At 38.1% G+C, this 19689-nt stretch overlaps 1 protein-coding gene across 1 annotated transcript in view; it reads left to right on the top strand.

Moving 5' to 3' along the window:
• The window catches only part of LOC126366160 (protein O-mannosyl-transferase TMTC1-like), a 247103-nt gene that overhangs the window by 173138 nt on the left and 54276 nt on the right, over positions 1–19689 (top strand). Inside the window, exon 3 of the mRNA XM_050009112.1 lies at positions 1995–2172. Coding sequence (XP_049865069.1) covers positions 1995–2172 — 178 coding nt within the window. The remainder of the gene's footprint in view (positions 1–1994; positions 2173–19689) is intronic.

Below are 19689 nucleotides of genomic sequence, written 5' to 3'. Positions count from 1 at the left end.
ATAACCATCAATTCGCACTGGGCCCGCGTGATGGTTTAAGGCCCGATCTCCCTATCCATCCATAGGGAAGGCCCGTGCCCCAGCAGTGGGGACGTTAATGGGCTGATGATGATGAATCAAATGAGATACTTTTTACGAAACGTCAAAACGAATTTCTAATGAAATACATACGTATACATACGTATGTCATCGATGAACATGGTCAAACGGCGTTCTCTTTGTTATGGATTTTTTAATTAAAATTCGTAAAGCAGTCAAAAAGAAAATTGAGATTTGTTTGAGACTGTTTTCTTATATGTCTAGTCACCTAGATGACTAGACAAACATGTATATTCGCTGAAACATAAATTAAATATTAACACCGACTTTATAATATAACAAGGCACTAAGTTACTGCATTATACTTATGAAACGCTGTATCTTCACGAAACATAATGTTTCCGTCCTTTCTAAACGCACGTCTTGCACGGTGTAACGTAACTCAAAGAACCACAATGTACCCACACGGCTGCCACCTAATTGCTTCCTCGGGAATACCGGGACTACGTACCCACGTACCCACCTGCCGGGAAACTTCTTTATTGAAAAAGCCTTTGTTTCTTTCACGAAAATAGACTAAAGACGGCATCCAGTAGCGTAGTTGTTCAGGGCGAAAACGCATCGCCGCGGCGCGCAGCCTTTGACGCTCCTAAATACTATGTTAAATTCCCAATGTTACACCACCGACTTGATAAAATATCAAATAAGTACCAGTGATGAATAAGTCCTCTACAGAACATAGGCCGAAGTCTGGAAAGCACGGTGTGAGTCAATAACTGTGAAATTTGATTTCTCGATTATTATCGTAAAGGTTATCCTAACCTCAGGTTATTACGAAGAGAGGAGACGTATGCAGACTACGAAGAAAACCTGAAAATTGTTATGTAGGAGTTTCATTTTACTAGCACTACGTAATTTGTGCTAACATACGCCTCACAATATTCGTATTCTGCTTCGGGTAGTTCAGGGGCCCAAACACTACCACTCTTTGGTCCTACATCTCCCGGCTGCGTCTCTGGTGAGACCGGATAGAGGTGGGAACTCGGCTAACTCGCAGCTGCAACTTGCGTGCACCATGATGTAACGTGTAGTTACCAACTTTCAAATCTCACCCAACTTACTTTGTTGTTTTAGTATAATTTGTAACGAACAAAAGTGAGCTAAGCGATGAACTATTATATGCAGTATAATAAATAATCTCTTCACTCAACTTTAAGGTCTAAGGTAGACCTGGAAAGAGGAATTAACAGTCTAAGTCTGTTTAAGCGTCAAAGTTGTTAACGATTAGTTTGTCACATACACTATAGGCATGTAATTTGCATATAATGTAATGAGCAAAAGCTTTCCGAACACCCATGGTAAGTTGAATAACGCATACAAGCAGACCGTACCTATACGTTTTAATACGCCATCAGTCGCTTGTATACAAACCGGACCTGTCAAATCTTCAAGTTTTAGGCAAACGGAGATTGTTGAGATGACGGATCTATTATTCTCCTGATTCTTATGTCGTGTCGTTTCATCTTCTTCTCTCGTGTGGGTTGTGACGTGGATTATCAAACTCATCAACCCTGGTGTCAGGGTTATTACTGAGCCGCCAAAAGCCCCTGACGTGACTCATGTAACGACTACGTACTTACATTAGTAAGTAGTAACCGGGACCAACGGCTTAACGTGCCTTCGGAAGCACGGATCATCTTACTTTCGGACATTCAGGTGATCAGCCTGCAATGTCTTAACCAAACTAGGTATCCTAAAGTGAATTTTGTGATATATCCCCACCGTGATCTCCAGATCGTGAGCACAACGCTTAACCACGGGACCATGGAGGCCGTCAAATTATATTTAAATAAAAATAAACATCGTACTTTACCTGTCATTGTCTGTTACTTAATCTTATCCTTTTACTACTAACATCTGTCTACATAATTAAGCTAATATACACATTGTTACAGGTTAAACTACGCGTTGTGCGGCCTGTCCGCGTGGTGGTGGCACGCGTGTAACGTGGTGTTGCACGCAACGTGTTGTGCGCTAGTGTTGCGCGCCGGCGCAGTGCTAGCTCGACTCGAGCGCCCGTTTGCTGCGCTCGCTGCGTTGCTGTTTGCGGTACACCCTGTGCATACTGAGGCGGTAAGTTATTTAAAAAAAATAAACGGGTTTTTACAATCATAATACTGGTAATTTTTAAAACATCTTCGTCGTGTCGTATTAATTAGTTTTTTAGAATGTTGTATTCACTTGTCTTCGTGGCGAAAGGAATGATTTTAGCACATGGTTGCGTATAGGTGTTATATTATGACGTGCTACTCAGGGAGATTCTGTTTCTACTAACTATCAGCTAAGTACATAATGGTGCTAATTCCTGTAAATACCATCTAATTTTATTTTAAGTTATATCTGTCATTTTCTTATCCGCCGAAAAGGAAAGGGACGGGTAATAGACAAGCATAAAATTTATGGAACACACGTCAATTTTAAGCACAAATCTAAACCAACCGTCTAAAAATTTTACATCCGTCAATAACCCGACTCAGTAAAGTAGACAGCACGTCAAACGGATTGCATACCAGCGACGTACCTTTTGATTCGCCCGGGTTATCCATTCATTTACTCATTCTTCCTAAAATTAAGAGCTTGTGAATCATCCGTCCCTTTCCTTTTCGACGGATATGAAAATGACGGATATAACTTAAAATAAAATTAGGCGGTGTCTGCAGGAATCGGGGCCAATGTTGTGTTAAATTAGTATTGCTCGTCAAACTATCGCGTGTTTGTTCGCTGTAGTTTAAGCATAAATTGAAAAATTTTGTAAGGCGCTATTATTGCCTTTATTTCAATTATTTTAACAGCATAATAACCACGTTTCTCCTTTGATAAATCCATTATAAATGTGTATAAAAACCGACCAAAAACAATTCAGACACGCCTATAGTAGAGTAACAGAGGCTACATTCTGTTGAATTCAAATTCAAAAAAAATATCTTTATTCAGTAGGTAACATAGTTACACTTTGAATCGTCAATTTTACATAACGAACGTCTCATCCGCCTAAAACTACTGCAGCTTCTCACAACCTGTATAGCCGGGGAAAAGAAGCTGCAAGAAAAACCTCGGCACAGGGCCCTAGACGTTCTTTAAAAAAATAAAAATAAACATAAAACATAAAATATTGGTATACAATTGAGTAATTTAGCTGCCTAATATCAGTTCTCAGACAGTTAATCCCATGCATTCATATCTTCTAAATAATCACTAACTTTATAATAACCTTTTTTGTAAAGTTTTTGTTTAACTACTGTCTTAAAACAGTTGAAAGGCAAATTCTGAATGTCAATGGGAATCTTATTGTAAAAACGTATACATTGCCCCTTAAAAGATTTAGTAATCTTATGTAATCGACTGACTTGTAAAGCAAGTTTATTTTTATTCCGGGTATTAACAATGTGCCGATCGCTATTTTTTGCAAATAATCCTATATGTTTTTTTACATATATTAAGTTTTCAAAGATATATTGTGATGCCAAAGTTAAAATATTAATTTCTTTAAATTTATTTCTAAGTGACATCTTGGGTCCCAATTTGTAAATCGCCCGAATGGCTCGCTTTTGCAGAACAAAAATGCTGTCCATATCTGCAGCATGACCCCACAGCAAGATGCCGTACGACATTAGACTGTGGAAGTAGGCAAAATAAACTAATCGCGCGGTTTCTACATCGGTTATTAAACGAATTTTTTTGACCGCGAATGCTGCTGAGCTGAGCCTTTTGGACAACTTATCAATATGAGGACTCCATTGCAACTTAGCGTCCAAAGTAATTCCCAAAAATACAGCAGTATCCGTGAGGTCCAATTCCTTATTTTTTACAATAATAGAATCGAGGGGCCTACTAACATTCGATAACGTAAAATAAACATATTTTGTTTTATTTTCATTAAGTAGCAAGTTGTTTACAGTAAACCAATCCACTACCTCTGAAATGGCGTTGTTTACATCGTCAAAGGAATCTTGTCGTCTCTTTACTTTAAAAAGTAAGGAGGTATCATCTGCAAACAGCACCACCTCATGTTTTACAAGACTAGGTAGGTCGTTTATGTAAACTAGGAATAGAAATGGACCTAGAATTGAGCCCTGCGGGACGCCTATAGTGACGTTAGATCCACACGATCTGCAGCCATGCACATCAACCCTCTGAACGCGGCCACTAAGGTATGACTCCAAAAGAGCGATGGCATTATCAGTTATTCCATAGTGACGAAGTTTCGCGATCAAGATATCATGACAAACGCAATCGAAGGCTTTGGAAAGGTCGCAAAAGACACCAATAGCATCTTTGGACTCCTCCCAAGCCTGAAAAACATGATTTATTAACTCAACACCAGCATCGGTTGTTGAGCGACCCTTTGTGAAACCAAATTGTTTATTAGACATTAAATTGTTTAAATTGAAATGTTGAAGTAATTGCAGTAATAAAATTTTTTCAAATATTTTACTAAGCGTGGGTAGTATAGATATTGGTCTAAAATTAGTAGGGTCAGAAGTACTACCAGCTTTAAACAATGGAATGACTTTACTGTGCTTCATTAAATCTGGAAACACACCATTGTCTACACATTTATTAAATATACATGATAGATAGGGAGCTATGCAATCAATCACGGAGTTAATGACTTTAACAGAGAGACCATGAAGATCTGCAGTCTTTTTGATTTCTAAAGATTTAAAAGCTCTTAAGACGTCCCTAGGACTCACGTGTGTAAATGTTAGTTTATCTACTTTGGACGTATCTATGTGCTCCCTTACAAGTGATTGAGCGAGTGCAGGAGATGACTTCAAGTCCTTGGTAGTCGAAAATGGAATGTCAGTAAAGAATTTTTCAAAAGCTTCAGCAACTTGCTTATCATTTGTGAGTAGTTTACCGTCAATTTGTAATTGATACTCGAGATCGCGTGCTTTGACTTTCCCAGTTTCGCTATTAATAACTTTCCAAGTCATTTTAATAATATCTGAGCTACCTTTAATTTTACTGCTAACAAACATTGCCTTCGCGGTAACGCAAACACGTTTGAAAACTTTTGAATACTGTTTTACATAGTCGTGAAAAGCTACGCTATGATTGTATGTTCTTTCTTCGTAAAGTTCATACAACCTGTTTCTACTCTTATAAATTCCTACCGTCGCCCAGTCACTAAAAATTGGTGTGTCTGCTTTCTTAATTGTTTTTGCCTTAAATACTTTATTAAATTCCGATTTTGTTAGATTAAATAGGGAGTTATATAACAAATTTGGGTCATCACAGTAAGGAAGTTCTGGTAATTTGTTTGACATATTATCTTTGAATTGTTCTAAACGACTACTTGATATGGGATTGCATGTAACATCCTTTTTCAGTGAGCGGTCAACAAATAAGTTGAAAGATATTTGTTGACCACAGTGATCTGACTTTAATTTATTAATTATTAATTTATCACAAGGTTCTAAGTTACTAAAAATATTATCGATACATTTCGCGGACTGTGACGTGATTCGGGTTGGTTCTGAAAAAAGATTTACAAGATTATAACACAGAAATAAAGATTTGAATGTAGTACTTAATGAGCAATTTTCCAGAATATCAATATTAAAATCACCGCAGACGATAACATGTTTGCTTTTATTACATAATTTGCATAAAGCTTCATCAATAACTTTCTCAAATAGATCATAAGATGAAGCGGGGGGTCTGTATACGCTCAATACAATAAGCCGGCTGAGTTCAATACAGGCTAGCTCAACAGTTCGCTCAACTGAGAGACTTACAATATCCGTTCGTTCCTTATATTTTAAACAATTACGTACTAATATTAATGAACCGCCACGGATAGCCGTCTCCCTGCTGTACGAGCTGGCAACCTGGTGATTATTGAAGCAAACGAACTCATGTTTTTTTAGCCAATGTTCAGTTACGCACATAATATCAACACATTTACTGTTTAAAAAAAGTTCAATTTCAAGTTCCTTGCCCAATATTCCTTGTATGTTTTGGTGTACCAGGTTGATTACATTTGTATTTTTCTTATTGCATTTTATATTTAATATGTCCTCATTTAACTTACTACAGCCAAAGTTTTTCTCTGTTGTCATTAAATTTAATTTAAATTACAAATGTCAGAAATAAAAATAGGCTGCTCAATAGGAGCAGACGCGTTAAAAGCCAACGAATTGGCTGATTCTAATGTAAAAAAAAAGGATAGCGACTTCGCTATTTGTCTTTTGTAAAAGTTAGATAGATAGTAATATCTACCTTTGGTCAAATAAAAATTCCTAACATAGGAATTCGTATCAATGAACTGAAATTTATTATAATAATCGCATACTAAAGTATGCAATGTCAGGTTTAGATCATGCCTAAACTTATTTTCGGAATTAAGCTGACTTTGGCTGAAAGGCAATGCAAACAAAATCACTTGTTCTACATTCGGTAGGCTGTTAAGTAAGGAAATATAATGGGAAAGTAGTTCTTTGTTCGCGTTACCTCTCCTACCGGCCAAGATTATGATTGTACTATTTTTCGAGAATTTATAAGAAATTATTCTTTTTAAAATGTCTAAATAGGAGGCACCCGGCATACAATTATTAATTACTGCCCGCCTCAAGAAATGGCTAAGTTGTAAACCCATTGTTTTGCCAATTTCGTCACTAAACATAATAATATTTTGCGCTTTGTTTACCGGCGCGGGCGCCGCCTGCCCGGTCGCCGACGAGAAGGACGTATTATTGTCATTAACAATTGGTGTGAGGAGCAAGTCCTGCGCCGCCGGTACCAGCTGATGGGCCGGCGCGGGCGCGGACAGCGGGGAGGACTCGGAAACACGAGCAGGCCGCTCAGTCTGCGAGGATGAATGATTGCAACTATACTGACGATTAATTAGTGAATCGAAGCGTTCCGCGTTGTGAAAACTCAAATTCACTAACTTATCAGCGGCCAGCTCGTGCTTTCGAATAGTTTTCTGAGCTACTTCGTAGTCCAGTGTCATATTTTCTAAGGATTTTGTCAGTTTTTTTATCTGTGCCTGGAGCTGATCAATTTCACACTCATATTTTTTTGTTTGGTTTTCTAACGTTACGGTACAAGTATTAATTTCGTTCAATAGATGTTGCCCCGTATTAAACAAGTGGTGGTGTGAAGTTGATGCTTGTGGTGAGTCACAAGTGAGGTTACTCTTTGAACACAACACCTCGTGAGATGGGGTGGCGGCAGGGACCAAGTCAGGTGAGTCTGTGATCAGCTCGTCAAACAGCGATTGTGTCCGAGACGTTTTAGAAGTACTGTCCGCGAGTTCAAAGTCCGATATTTGTTTATGAATCGCATTAGTACGTGATCTGTTTTATTTTAATATGCAATACGAGCTATTTTACGCAACAAAATTCTACCTTTTTAAGCCATTGGATATATAACAAATGAATATATAGATACTTTCATTCTTTATTTAGTTTTGGGCTTGTGACGTATGACATTAAACGAACTTAATAAATATTTAATTATATATCTCATGTGACACTTTAAAAACTAAAAAAAAAATTCCTTTAGTCTACTAAAAAAATAATAATAGTCGTAACGGTCCATTATGTGAGGTCGAGATTGGAGTAATAGAGCAGCGGGCTGTAGCTGCTAGCGTTCTGTTTCACGGTACAGAGGAACGGTTCATTTAGAACACTTTGCAAATGTACTGTTTTAGCGACGACTCGGCTTTGCACAACTAATTTAAATAGCTCTCCCTCAGTCCAAGTCCGTGTAATAAGTTACAGGGTACAACAATTTCTCATTCTTATAAAATCTTTTCATATCGTAATGCAATGTGGAGTGGGGCAAGCCACCTGCCATGAATAATTCAGAGCATTCTGTTTATGCGAGCCGGTAATAAATGCAGAAGCCGACTCGTGCTTGACACGACTTATATTTTCTCTTGTGACGGTCCGTTTCCGGAACACGACGTCACTTCCGCAGAATTAATAAACGAGACACGCACGCCGGAAGTTAACGCGTAAAAGGTGTAGGGAATTAGTTATTTTGTTTGAATTTTTTTGACGCGTAAAGTTCAAGTTCCGGAATTCCGGAGTTGAAATAGGAAGCAACCTGATATTTGTTTTGGCACAGTCTGTCCAATGCTAAAAGTTTTCGTGATGAGAACTTCATTTCGAAGATGCACGAATGATTGTGAGATATTCCGTCGTTGATCTGTCTAACTGCCTTACTTGCAATTTTCGGCGAAACTGAATTGTCATTAAGAAAAAATAATCTCAAAAGTAAGGTAATTTGGGAAGATCAGCCACGATTTCAGGCGACAGCTATTTTATAACTAACAAAACAATGTCCCAGAAACTTTGTTTGTTGTAACAGTAACGTTATTGATTTTTTTTTTTCAAGTATTATATAGGGTCGCGTTTGACCACAGTCTCGCCAGATGGTAAGTGACGGTGGTGTAGGGTGGATCACGCTTACTTAGCAAATGCCTATTCACTCTAGCCTTGAAGTCTCCCAGATTATAACGAGTTGGTAAAACAGACGACGGCAGACAGTTCCAGTCGTCTCTTGTCGTCACAAAACCGCGGATTCCGAAGTTACCCCATGCGTATACGTTGCAAATTGCTCTGTGCATTCTTAAGGTGACGCATGGCGCAATATAACACAAAACGCGGCACATCGCGAGGGGAGCTCTGGAATTTCATAATATTTACGAGTATGTATGTAGGCAGGTATGGGAGAGTTCATGAGATGAGAAAGTTCGTTGCGGTGAAAGAGGAGTGTGAAGGTCGCGATAAAGGAAAAAACCTCTTTCATTACATGGCATAGTGTATAAAAAAAAGTTAGCGTCTGACGCTATGCCTACTTATAAGTATTACGTTTTACAATAGGTAAAGAGTCCCCATGGACGGCCTCTGTGGTCCAGTGGTTAAGTGGTGGGCTCACGATCCGGAGGTCCCGAGTTCGAATCCCGGTGGAGACACATCACAAAAATCACTTCGTGATCCCAAGTTTGATTAGGACATTACAAGTTGATCACCTGATTGTCCGAAAGTAAGACGATCCGTGCTTCGGAAGGCACGTTAAGCCGTTGATCCCGGTTACTACTTACTGATGTAAGTACGTAGTCGTTACATGAGTCATGTCAGGGGCCTTTGGCGGCCTTTAATCCTGACACCAGGATTAATGAGGTTGATAATCCACCTCACAATCCACACGATAGAAGAAGAAGAACGTCCCCATGGAGTTTTGCAATACCAGAGGTGTCGTCCGTGCGATGGAACTCTGTTTGCTTGCTGTCATTATCCTAAAGACATTCTGTCCAGTAAAACTTCTTGCTTACATTAATCATAATATGTTCAGACAGATAAAACAAATATAACTTACCCTAAAAATAACAAAAATATTGCAAAAAAAAAACGAACTGTCCAATCGAACAGACCACCCCTGGTGCATTGGATAGCTACGGACAACCTTTGCACCAGACACGATGCTAAACGTGGGCCATGCCCAACAGACGTAAGACACGACAGCGATACGACACGGACGGACAGACGGCAGACATTCTGTGTAGTTATTTTTTGACGTAAGTGACTGTTTAAATGTGTGGATTGATTATTTCACCACTCGTAGACTGTATTAAAGAAACGCTGATCGTTTTTCCACTTCGCATATAATTCAGTTTTAGTAGGTAATTACAAAGGTTATAAACACGTCCGACAATAAGAGAAGATAGATGAATATAAAATTAATTTAAAAAAGTAAAGAATTACTTAATATATTTCTTTTTTTTAAAAGGAATTTTTATGTTGCAATGGTCAACAGTAACTTATCATTTGGCTTCCAATGGCGGTGGAGAGGAACCATTCCTTCCGACATACTTATATAATGTTATTACGCTGATAATGTCGCGACATGTAATGATTATGTTATGTGAATAAAGAACTTTTATAAATAAACTATTATAATTAGATATCCCGGGCGTGTTTTTATCTCCCCGACTAGAGCCAGGGGCAGCCATTCATTTGCTATTCACGTCTACGTGCTCAGGTCACGTGGTAGCGAGACCATAGAACAAACTATAATAAGACAGACCTACTTTACACGTACCTATACTCACTACCTATTTGTATGTCTGTCTAGCCCAGCGGGGCGCTCCCGGGAGAACGGGGGAGGAGGAGAGACAGGAAGGAAACGTGATGGGAGATGGCTGTTTTGTTTACAGGGTGATAGTTGGGATGTTTATTGATTGTATATAAACCATCCACCAACATCATTCTTATGCTTAAGATACAGCTAAGATTAAGTCACCTAATATAGGCATCACAAAATCAATATATTTTGTATTTATATTATAATTAGACTATGTTTTTACTAAAATAAATTATACAATTAGAAAAGGTTGCAGTGAAACATCCAAAACCAATAACGTTTTCTTTAATGTATGTATGTTTCCTAAATTAACCCGATAGGGAATCGAACTACGCTACTTACTTTCTATTCTAACGGCTTTAAGCTCCTCCTGCCAATAAGAGAACTGAGAACTAAAAGCAAACATCGTAAAAATACAACACAATAAAGCAACAAAGCCAATAATATTTTACAAAGTAGACAGACATTGCGATTCAGAGAGAATAAATGCAACATTATCCGCGCAGTGGAAATCTGCCGTCACGTCCGCTGTAAAGACTGGGAAACGCGGGTATCGAACATTTTATACTCAATGTGAACGCAACTTGACGCAAATCAGATCAGGAATAAGGATCTAACACCAATATCTGCATTCTACACTCTGTCAGCCCGCGAGACAGTAGAACACGGACATCCGGATACGAAACTTGCACACAGGGTTTTAGTGACATCGTCACGAAAACTTTGAGGTATATTATTCAATCCGTGATTCTGACGGAAAATAATTAAAAAAAAACACTAAAATTTTCATAAATTTTCCGACAGGAAAATCCACTTGATATCGACTCAGAATCATGGTCTGAATCATCCCCGTCAGTATTCGTCGTTACGACGTCACTAACACCATACCTTAATTATGTAATTGTATGGGGTGTTAGTGACATCGTAACGAATACTGAGGGGGATGATTCAGACCATTATTCTGAATTAGTATAGAATTGAAAGTAATTTAAGAACACTAAAAAAAATCATGAATTTTGCGACGGAAAATTCCACTTGATATTAACTCAGATTCATGGTCTGAATCATCCCCCTGAATATTTGTTACGATATCTCTAACACCCTGTGTAAACCTATCTATGTGAATATTAGGCATACATATTCTGTTATAAAGCAACGCTGATTCATATAAGTAATGTAAAAGTATATTTTTGAAACAGAAATAGACTTAGCTAAAGCATTCGCTAGGAAGCTTTTTCCACCTTAGACCACATTGTTAATTAACATCAAATGAGATAGATACGGATCCTGAGCCATTTTCTTTTTAAAAGAACATAACACAGCAAGACGCCTGTATCCCCGAAGGAGTCGGGCAGAGGTAGGAGGAGGACAAAAAGGAAAGAAGAAAAGAAATTTCACAAATACCGTTGTCATCTAAAAAATGACAACGAATACAAATTTCTGGGTTATGTCGACTTTCAATGGCAGGTATAGAACAAATTAATGGAGGAGTAGCCTGCTCAGATATCGACAGCTGTCACGGTGCTCCCGACATATCCACGTGTCATAACGACATATCACATCGATGTAGAAAAAAAATATTTTAAAGCTTACAATAAGTGCGAAAAAATCTTAAGTCTGTGATACTAAAGTGTTATCCCTGATAGGTCGGCTGACGACAAATGACGACCGCGACTTTTCACTCAAGAACGACTGTAAAATGTCTTCTTGACTTAGATTCTAAAGTCGAACTCTAAGTAAAATCCTATTAAGGTAGGCCTTGGTAGGATTTTTCGCGTGGGATTTCGTAAGTATGTGTGTTCTCAGATTGAAGACTTTCCGAAGTAGATTGTTATTCAAAACACTTACGAAATAAGCTTAGTAGGGTGACAGTGCCTGTGTTCCCCGCGACAGCCGTTTAACTCCTGGCAGCGTTTAGCGAGGACAGAACAAACAGCATTTGCGTAATTGAAATGTAAATGGGGCACTGTTTCTTCTCAATGGTCCTTAAATCCCGCCGGATTTATTTGCTCTTTACTTAGCTGATGCACGCTCGATGCTTTTTATTCTAACTCGCAAATATCATTCGCCGTGTTTACACTTTGCATAGAATTATCACATCTATTTCTGTTTGAATACACTTATTTCATAAAAAATACGTATTGGAAAACAGAGTTTTTGTTATTTAGAACTTTGCAATAGATTACGATGGATTTGTTTGTCTAAAATATTTCATGCGGATTAAAAGTTATGAATGTTTGTTTGAAACGAGTTTATTCACATTCGAATTAATAGTTTAGTTTTCGAACTGAATTTCAAATGACTCTAACTCGAGTAAGTACTCGTAAACATAATAAGAATATACATTTTTATGTGTATCAATTCAATCAATTCAGGATTTTAAAGAAGAATAGTGAAAAAAGAAGCATAGATTCAGCATGGGTCTAACTGAAAGCTCGGTGAGGTTTTGGTACATAGTTCATCTTGCAATGAATGTCTCTATAACTATCCCAATTGGGATATCGTCGAGACCTTATGTGTTGAATTGAGGCGATAGCAACATGCTAAGTAGTAGGTGAGCGACGGTCACTCCTTCGCTAACTTTACAAATGCAGCTGGTCTACAGTGGACCTTCTTTCATTTACATCTAGTGTAAAGCTTACCTATATTAAAATTATTGTAGGTACAATACCTGAAGGTATACTTGAACTCATGTTCGAAGTACAGGCGTCTACAGTTTGTAAGACGCGGAACAGAGTACGTAGATCCGCAATCAGTGTCAGCTGTGTCGATGTCGCGTGTCGGCGTCGCGACAGCCGGAGATTACCCCCGATGTCGCGACACTGATTACGCCTCAAGTCGCGACACTGCGGCTTCCCGTAATCTTTTGATGGACTGATATTGATTTAGTACTATATTGAATTTACGTGAACACATTTCGCAGAAGACATATATTTTGATAAAGTTGATGTTGACTGGCGTTTGAAGAGGATATTCTACGTATTGAACATCGTGATGCATAGCATCACGCCTGTATCCCCAAAGGGGTAGACAAAGGTGTATAATATAATACATACACTCCTCGCCAACTGTGTTTAAGTCCCTCGTGATAGGGGCGTAAATCTTGGAAACCACGTGAAATCAATTACCTCCTTAACATGAATTCAAAGTTATAAAGTTGAATTCATGGGTTTAGGGCCCAGGCCGTATTCGAACCTGTGACATAACGATGTAAGTCATGCGATCGACGTGTTGAAAATGTTTTATTTTAGGTTTTCCTATGATCGTGCTTAGTTATAGAACACGTTCAGCTGCTTGTCTTCCCGGGCATGTCGTAAAAACCGACAGAGGGATTGCGTCCTCTAACATGATGGACTAATGTTATGGGCGATAGGCTGATCCCTTATCACCATAAGGTTCATCATATCCATCTTAGGACTTCGTATCAACAGTGGCTGCAAGTTGTCTTTGATTACTTGTGGCTCTGCCCACCCCATTTGGGATTACGGGCGTGAGTTTATGTATGTATGTATGTATGTGCTTAGTTATCAACAAAAATAATAGACGTAAGATAATTATAGATATAAATTCAAAGGAGAACAAAGACACTAAGTAGTTTCAATGTAGTAAGGAGGTATAGTTGAAACCAATGATTACCAACTAATGTAGGTAGACGGTCTATCCTTCCATTCCCCGCCTACGAGATACTTGTTTGTAACAACTTGGAAGTGTAGAAGGGAGTAATCTATAAGGTAAAGTTTTGATCCGTGGGGCGGATCCGGTGTGATCCTCAATCAAGCCGCGTCGCGATCGTGATACCGATTAGCCGGCGTGTCGCGCCGTGTCGCGCCGTGTGGCGCCGTGTCGCCGGATTTGCGGCCTCACCTCCGATATTGGCTTATTTAAGTTTTCCTGTCCCATCTCTCATGGCACGATCAGTTCTACGCTGCTATTAAATTCCGCTTCGGTTTCAATTTTCTATTACCTACGATCGGACGCTTATATGGTTACCTGGAAGAGATGGCTTTAAAGGATAATACCGCTTATTGCATTATACATAATAAAGTACATTTTAATCACAGTTCCGCAGTCGAAACCTGGTACCGGACTTGCTCCAATGAGTTATTAATTTCTCTTAAGTGTTTCACGAATAGAGTTGGCTCGACACATATTAGGCGGCGACACGGCTCCTCTATGGCTATGTTAAGTTAAACACAGAAGGTACCTTCTTCCTGGATCAGTCTTTATGTCACTTTTGTAGGCACGCATCAGATGAAGTATTCAACCGCTTAGATAATGACAACGTAAGCATATGGTGCTGTGACGTGTACACGTAGTTTAATTGTCAGGCCGCGGGCGTTGTGCGAATGCAGTCAATTTCGCTGCCCTGCTTGTGACGTCACATAAGGGGGGGGGGGGTCTTCACACCCTGTTGGACACAGCAAATATTATGTACAGGTCCATACATAAGTTAGTATTTATAACCCTATTGGGGTGCTCAGAAAAAAAAACCTGCAATCACGTTTGATATAGTGTTTAAAAAGAGGAGTTTATCAATTTGACCCGTATGCATGTAATTTAGTCTGTGGGCTTCTTTATTTCTTACTTTTTTGTCATTCAAATTTTGAAGTCACTATTTAAATTGTTTATTAAATTCTTTTCCTTTATTTCCGTTACATTTATTTCTTGGATTAATGAATAGGCAAAGATCATTATAAATAATAGAATAAGTAAGTCAAGGCAATGTTGAAGTTAAGAACCCTATTAAAATAATTTAATAGAATTAAAAGGTAACTAATACTAGATCAGTTGTTTTCCCAAACCTCGTTCACCTAAATGATTTAACTGTGAGAATTTACATAATCTTTCTAAGCCAAATGTTAGCTAACTGTGCAAATGTAATCCCCCCACCACCGGCTGACGTATGCACCCCGCCTGCATCGGGGAACAAATTACACACTGCACTTAACGCCATAGCTCCAACATCTTCCAACAGCTGCCAACATACACAAGCATCTACAAACATACACAAACATCCACGCCCGAAATCTGACAGCCTGCAGCTTGATAAATATTCCCGCATATCGCCATGTAAACACGAATACGTTTGTATTTGGAATAATTTTATGGAAGCGGATTTTTTTTTTTTATTAAAAATACTACATATTATACATGTGCGGTATATTGGTAGGTAGGGTGGGAATATTAATCGTTTAAATGCAAAGGTGAGCAGACCCACAAGTCACCAGTGAGACAATCCGCAGCCACTCATAATAAATATAGTACCTAAGTAACTAGCGACCCGCCCCAACTTCGCTCGGATGCAATGCAGAGGATAAAATGAAATTATTTACGACATCACATTAAAAACCTCAAAAATAACAGTATTTATCCACTATTAATGGATGTTATTATACATATGAACCTTCCTCTTGAATCACTCTAACTATTAAAAAAAAACTGCATCAAAATCCGTTGCGTAGTTTTAAAGATTTAAGCGTACATAGGGATTTAGGGACAGAAAAAGCTACTTTGTTTTATACTATGTAGTGATACTTATTATGTTTATCTACAGAAAATATTAAGTTAAAAAAGAAAACAATAAAATAATTTACTTGCCAGTTGCTCACGCTCAGCTGCAGACCAAACGAGGCACGTACGCGAAGCATTTATGCTTTAGCCGTCCGAAGCCATTCGAAGCGACCCGAAGCGACCCAAAGCCGACCGAAGCTTACCGAAGTCGGCAGAAGCCTCAGGCGTGTGTCGAACCGCGAGAAAGGCACGTTCAATTCTACTTCCCAGATGCACATGTACATTGCAATCGATGCACCAATTTGCGCTGTAAACTGCACCGTTGCATCGTGCGTGATTCCTTCCAAGGTTTACTGCGAATGTGACTTCGTGACAATACCTCCTGTTCACTTGTAAGCATTTTATCTCAGATGTATTGTAAAATACGATATTTTTCCTTTTGTAATCTCTAGATGTTATATTAAATTTATTTGAAAGGTAGAAGGTAGAAGACATATATTCTTAAATATCCTGGTTATATAATGTTTCAGTAAGAGGAAACTTTTTGATTTAAAGCATGATCCGAAACATAATGATGGCTTCCAAACGAATGATTTCTGATTAATAGTCTGGGAGAACGCCAGTGAAATATCACAAATCTTAGTATCATTGCGGATTATTGTTTTTTTTTTCCTCAGAAGAAGACCATTGTCGGATCTTGTTAATAGCATCTTAAGATATTATGAGATAGATAAGAGATTATGATGAATAATAATTGTGTAATAATATGCTACCATTATATACGATTAATTAGTATAATTGACTTTTAAGGTATCTAAGATGATGAACAGTGCAAGATATTTATGTTTCCTTTGCCTACCATGCCTACCTTAGTATATTTCCAACTATTTTGTCAGATTGTGTGCACGCACGCATTAAAATTAACCTCACAATTTATCTAGATTTTCATCTAAGCTCTAAAACTATCCTCTTTGATACACGTATAAGTAAAGTGCTCTACTTGGCAGGATCTGCCCGCAAGTGGAGCACCTTCCTTCCGGTGAGGTTCTGCCGGCTACCGGCTAGGCTTACGGGAGCTTTGCAGCTTGAATTATGCCCCGAGGACGACTTTCAATTCAAAAGACATATTTTATGTATAATGTGAGAACATTTTGAAACCAATCTTCAGAAACAGAATTTGAATTACTTATTATGTCAGCCATCACTTTTGCCACAAGCTTTTAGCCATCGTCAACTTTTCGTATAGGAATAATAGCATTTATGCTGTCATTCCAGCGCTCATTTAAATACATTTCATGTATAAGGTATCTACAGATTTAATATCCAACGTAAATATTATTAGATACTATAACTCGTTACTATTATTCGATAATATAAAGGTCATCTATAAATTATAACCTGAATAAATTGATAAACGTCGAAATAACTGTAACTTGTAACCCGAGAGTTATAACTTTATCACTAAATAATTGTATCACTCCGACTAAACTTCAACTTTATTTATTTAATTGACTCACATACAACTTCATCAACATCGTGAGGAAACCCACATTCCCGAGAAATGCATTTTCGGAGGTATGTTAATGTGACCTAACTTGCATTGGGCTTGTTTTCCCTTCGCGGGTTGGCAGTTCAGACAGGCAGTCTTTTCTGTAAAAAACCGGACCTGTCAAAATTTCAGGTTAGGTAAAGTGAGAAACTTAATAAACTTAATGTGTAACTAATTATAGGTAACTACATCATGCATGTTATGATATTAACCAATACCTAACTAGAGATATAAACAGAAAAAAGTACTAATATGTACATAATTGATATAAACATTAAAAACATAATAATAATATTAATCTTAGAACTTAAAGTAAACATTCAGCCACGGTTTAGATTTTTCAGAACATTTATGAAGAGAGTCTGAAATATAAAACCTCGTACACACAACCATCGTATACAAGAGTATTACGACAGATACCTAGACACAAACTTTATTGTGTATCAAGCAGCACAACAAGTTCCAGCGTGTACATGTCTTAACATTCTCAATGAATAATTGTTTCAGTTGGAGATGAAACTTCGAACTTGAAGAGTAACTAATGTTATTGCCGTTTCTAATTATAGTTTCAATCGTATTGCTTTTGTCTTTACTGTTCAACAAGTTTGCGAGAAGGGAAGGTATACTCTTTGTAACGCTTATTGATTTTTAACTTAGATTTTTTTTTAGATTACTGCATGGCTCAAATTATTAGATTATAAGGAAATAGAAAAGCTTTACGAATACTTGGTATAACACTTATCCCTAATTAGTATTAGTGTAGAGGACCTAATTAGTGTCCTTGACACATACATACACACACACACACACACACACACACACACACACACATATTTCTTTATTGTTTACTTATAATACGATGTAGGTATACTTCAGGTTTTTGGTACCAACAAGTACTTATGGATATGGAGGAGCGTGACCTTCTGACACAGGTGTTTCACACTTACTAGGATGTCACAACTGCAAATATTATTATGTACCTACCATCTCTGTTAAAGAATTTTTTTTTTTTAACACAACCAATAATGAATAGGTATTCATATTAAATTATAGGTTATCATACACTTAATGCATAAATACTTATTTTTTTTTCTTGAAAAAGCTGTGAAGTAAATGAAGTAAATGACTATCCTGATTTAGCATGAAAAGCATTACGAACGAATGTTACACACGTCACCAATAAACGGAGAAGTCATAATTTATTTACATACATAAACTGCCTATATACGTCCCACTGCTGGGCACAGGCCTCCCCTCAATCAACCGGAGGGGGTATGGAGCATACTCCACCACGCTGCTCCACAATTTATTTACGTGAACATTATTTTTTTATTCATGAAACGTAAACCACGTGTGGCCACAATATTTAAAACGACCAGAATGGTTACCTTTCGCATCAGTAGTGTACCAATACCACAAAATATTGAACCTAAACATACTCGTAAGCGATATTTTTGCACTAAAGGGTCTAGCCAAGTTTTAAATGTTCCTATTTCTATACCCATTATGGCGTATAGCCCGTCCGAATTAAGTGAACTTCTTGTGCCAACGGCGATGCCTACCTGTAAGGCGTCTCGATTCGTGTGAGTTATACGTCAGCGAGTGTAGAAGCTCTCCGTACATTCAGAGGAAAGAAATAATCGACTTCGAGACTACAAGACGAGGTACATCTGTTTGACAGTGTAGTAGGTTAAAGGATCTACGCTCAAATACCCCCATTTGGCACACACTGGCGCCGCAGCCGGTGTCCGTTAAATTATTCCGCCGGAGCTCAAACTTTTGCTTCCAAATTTAAAATATTTAACGCGCGGACGCACGTCTTGTGCATTACCCGGCAAATCTGGATCGCACCGGTTTTACTGAGGGCTAGTTCCTCGCCTGCAATGTGATATGACGGTATTGTTTTACTCTTCTATGTGGGTTGTGAGGTGGAGTACCAACCTCATCAACCCTGGTGTTAGGGTTATTGTTTTAGTAGTAAGTTGAAGTCAAAATCTATGACAGTCAAATTAGATGATAATGAAGAATTTGGATATGTACGAAACATTACAAAAGTTTTTGGCTACTATGTTATGTTTCTGTATGATAATATGGTATGAATAGAATGGAAGCTTTATCTAACATAATAATATACCTGCGCGAATTGAACCAATACGTCTTTATACCCCGAAAAGATTCGTCCAAAGTCGCTAATTAAGGGGAGTCTGTTAATTCCAAGAACGTGTCTGTATCGTTCGAACATGTGGGCATCCAATTTGTCGCAGGATGAGACTTTGAGTCTGCGCGTTACTGTAATTGACAGCGATTCAGCGATTGATGAGCACCGATTATTGCCATCGCGAGCGGATGAAAAAAAAAACATCAATTCATTTATTCGCATAGAATTCATGGTTTTGTAAACAGTTGGTAGGTTTTATGTTCTAAGTACCACG

This window comes from Pectinophora gossypiella, chromosome 4 (assembly GCF_024362695.1).
Source record: "Pectinophora gossypiella chromosome 4, ilPecGoss1.1, whole genome shotgun sequence".
NCBI lineage: Eukaryota > Metazoa > Arthropoda > Insecta > Lepidoptera > Gelechiidae > Pectinophora > Pectinophora gossypiella.
Note: the sequence above shows the minus strand (reverse complement) of the source record. Positions and strands in the feature narration are given on the sequence as shown.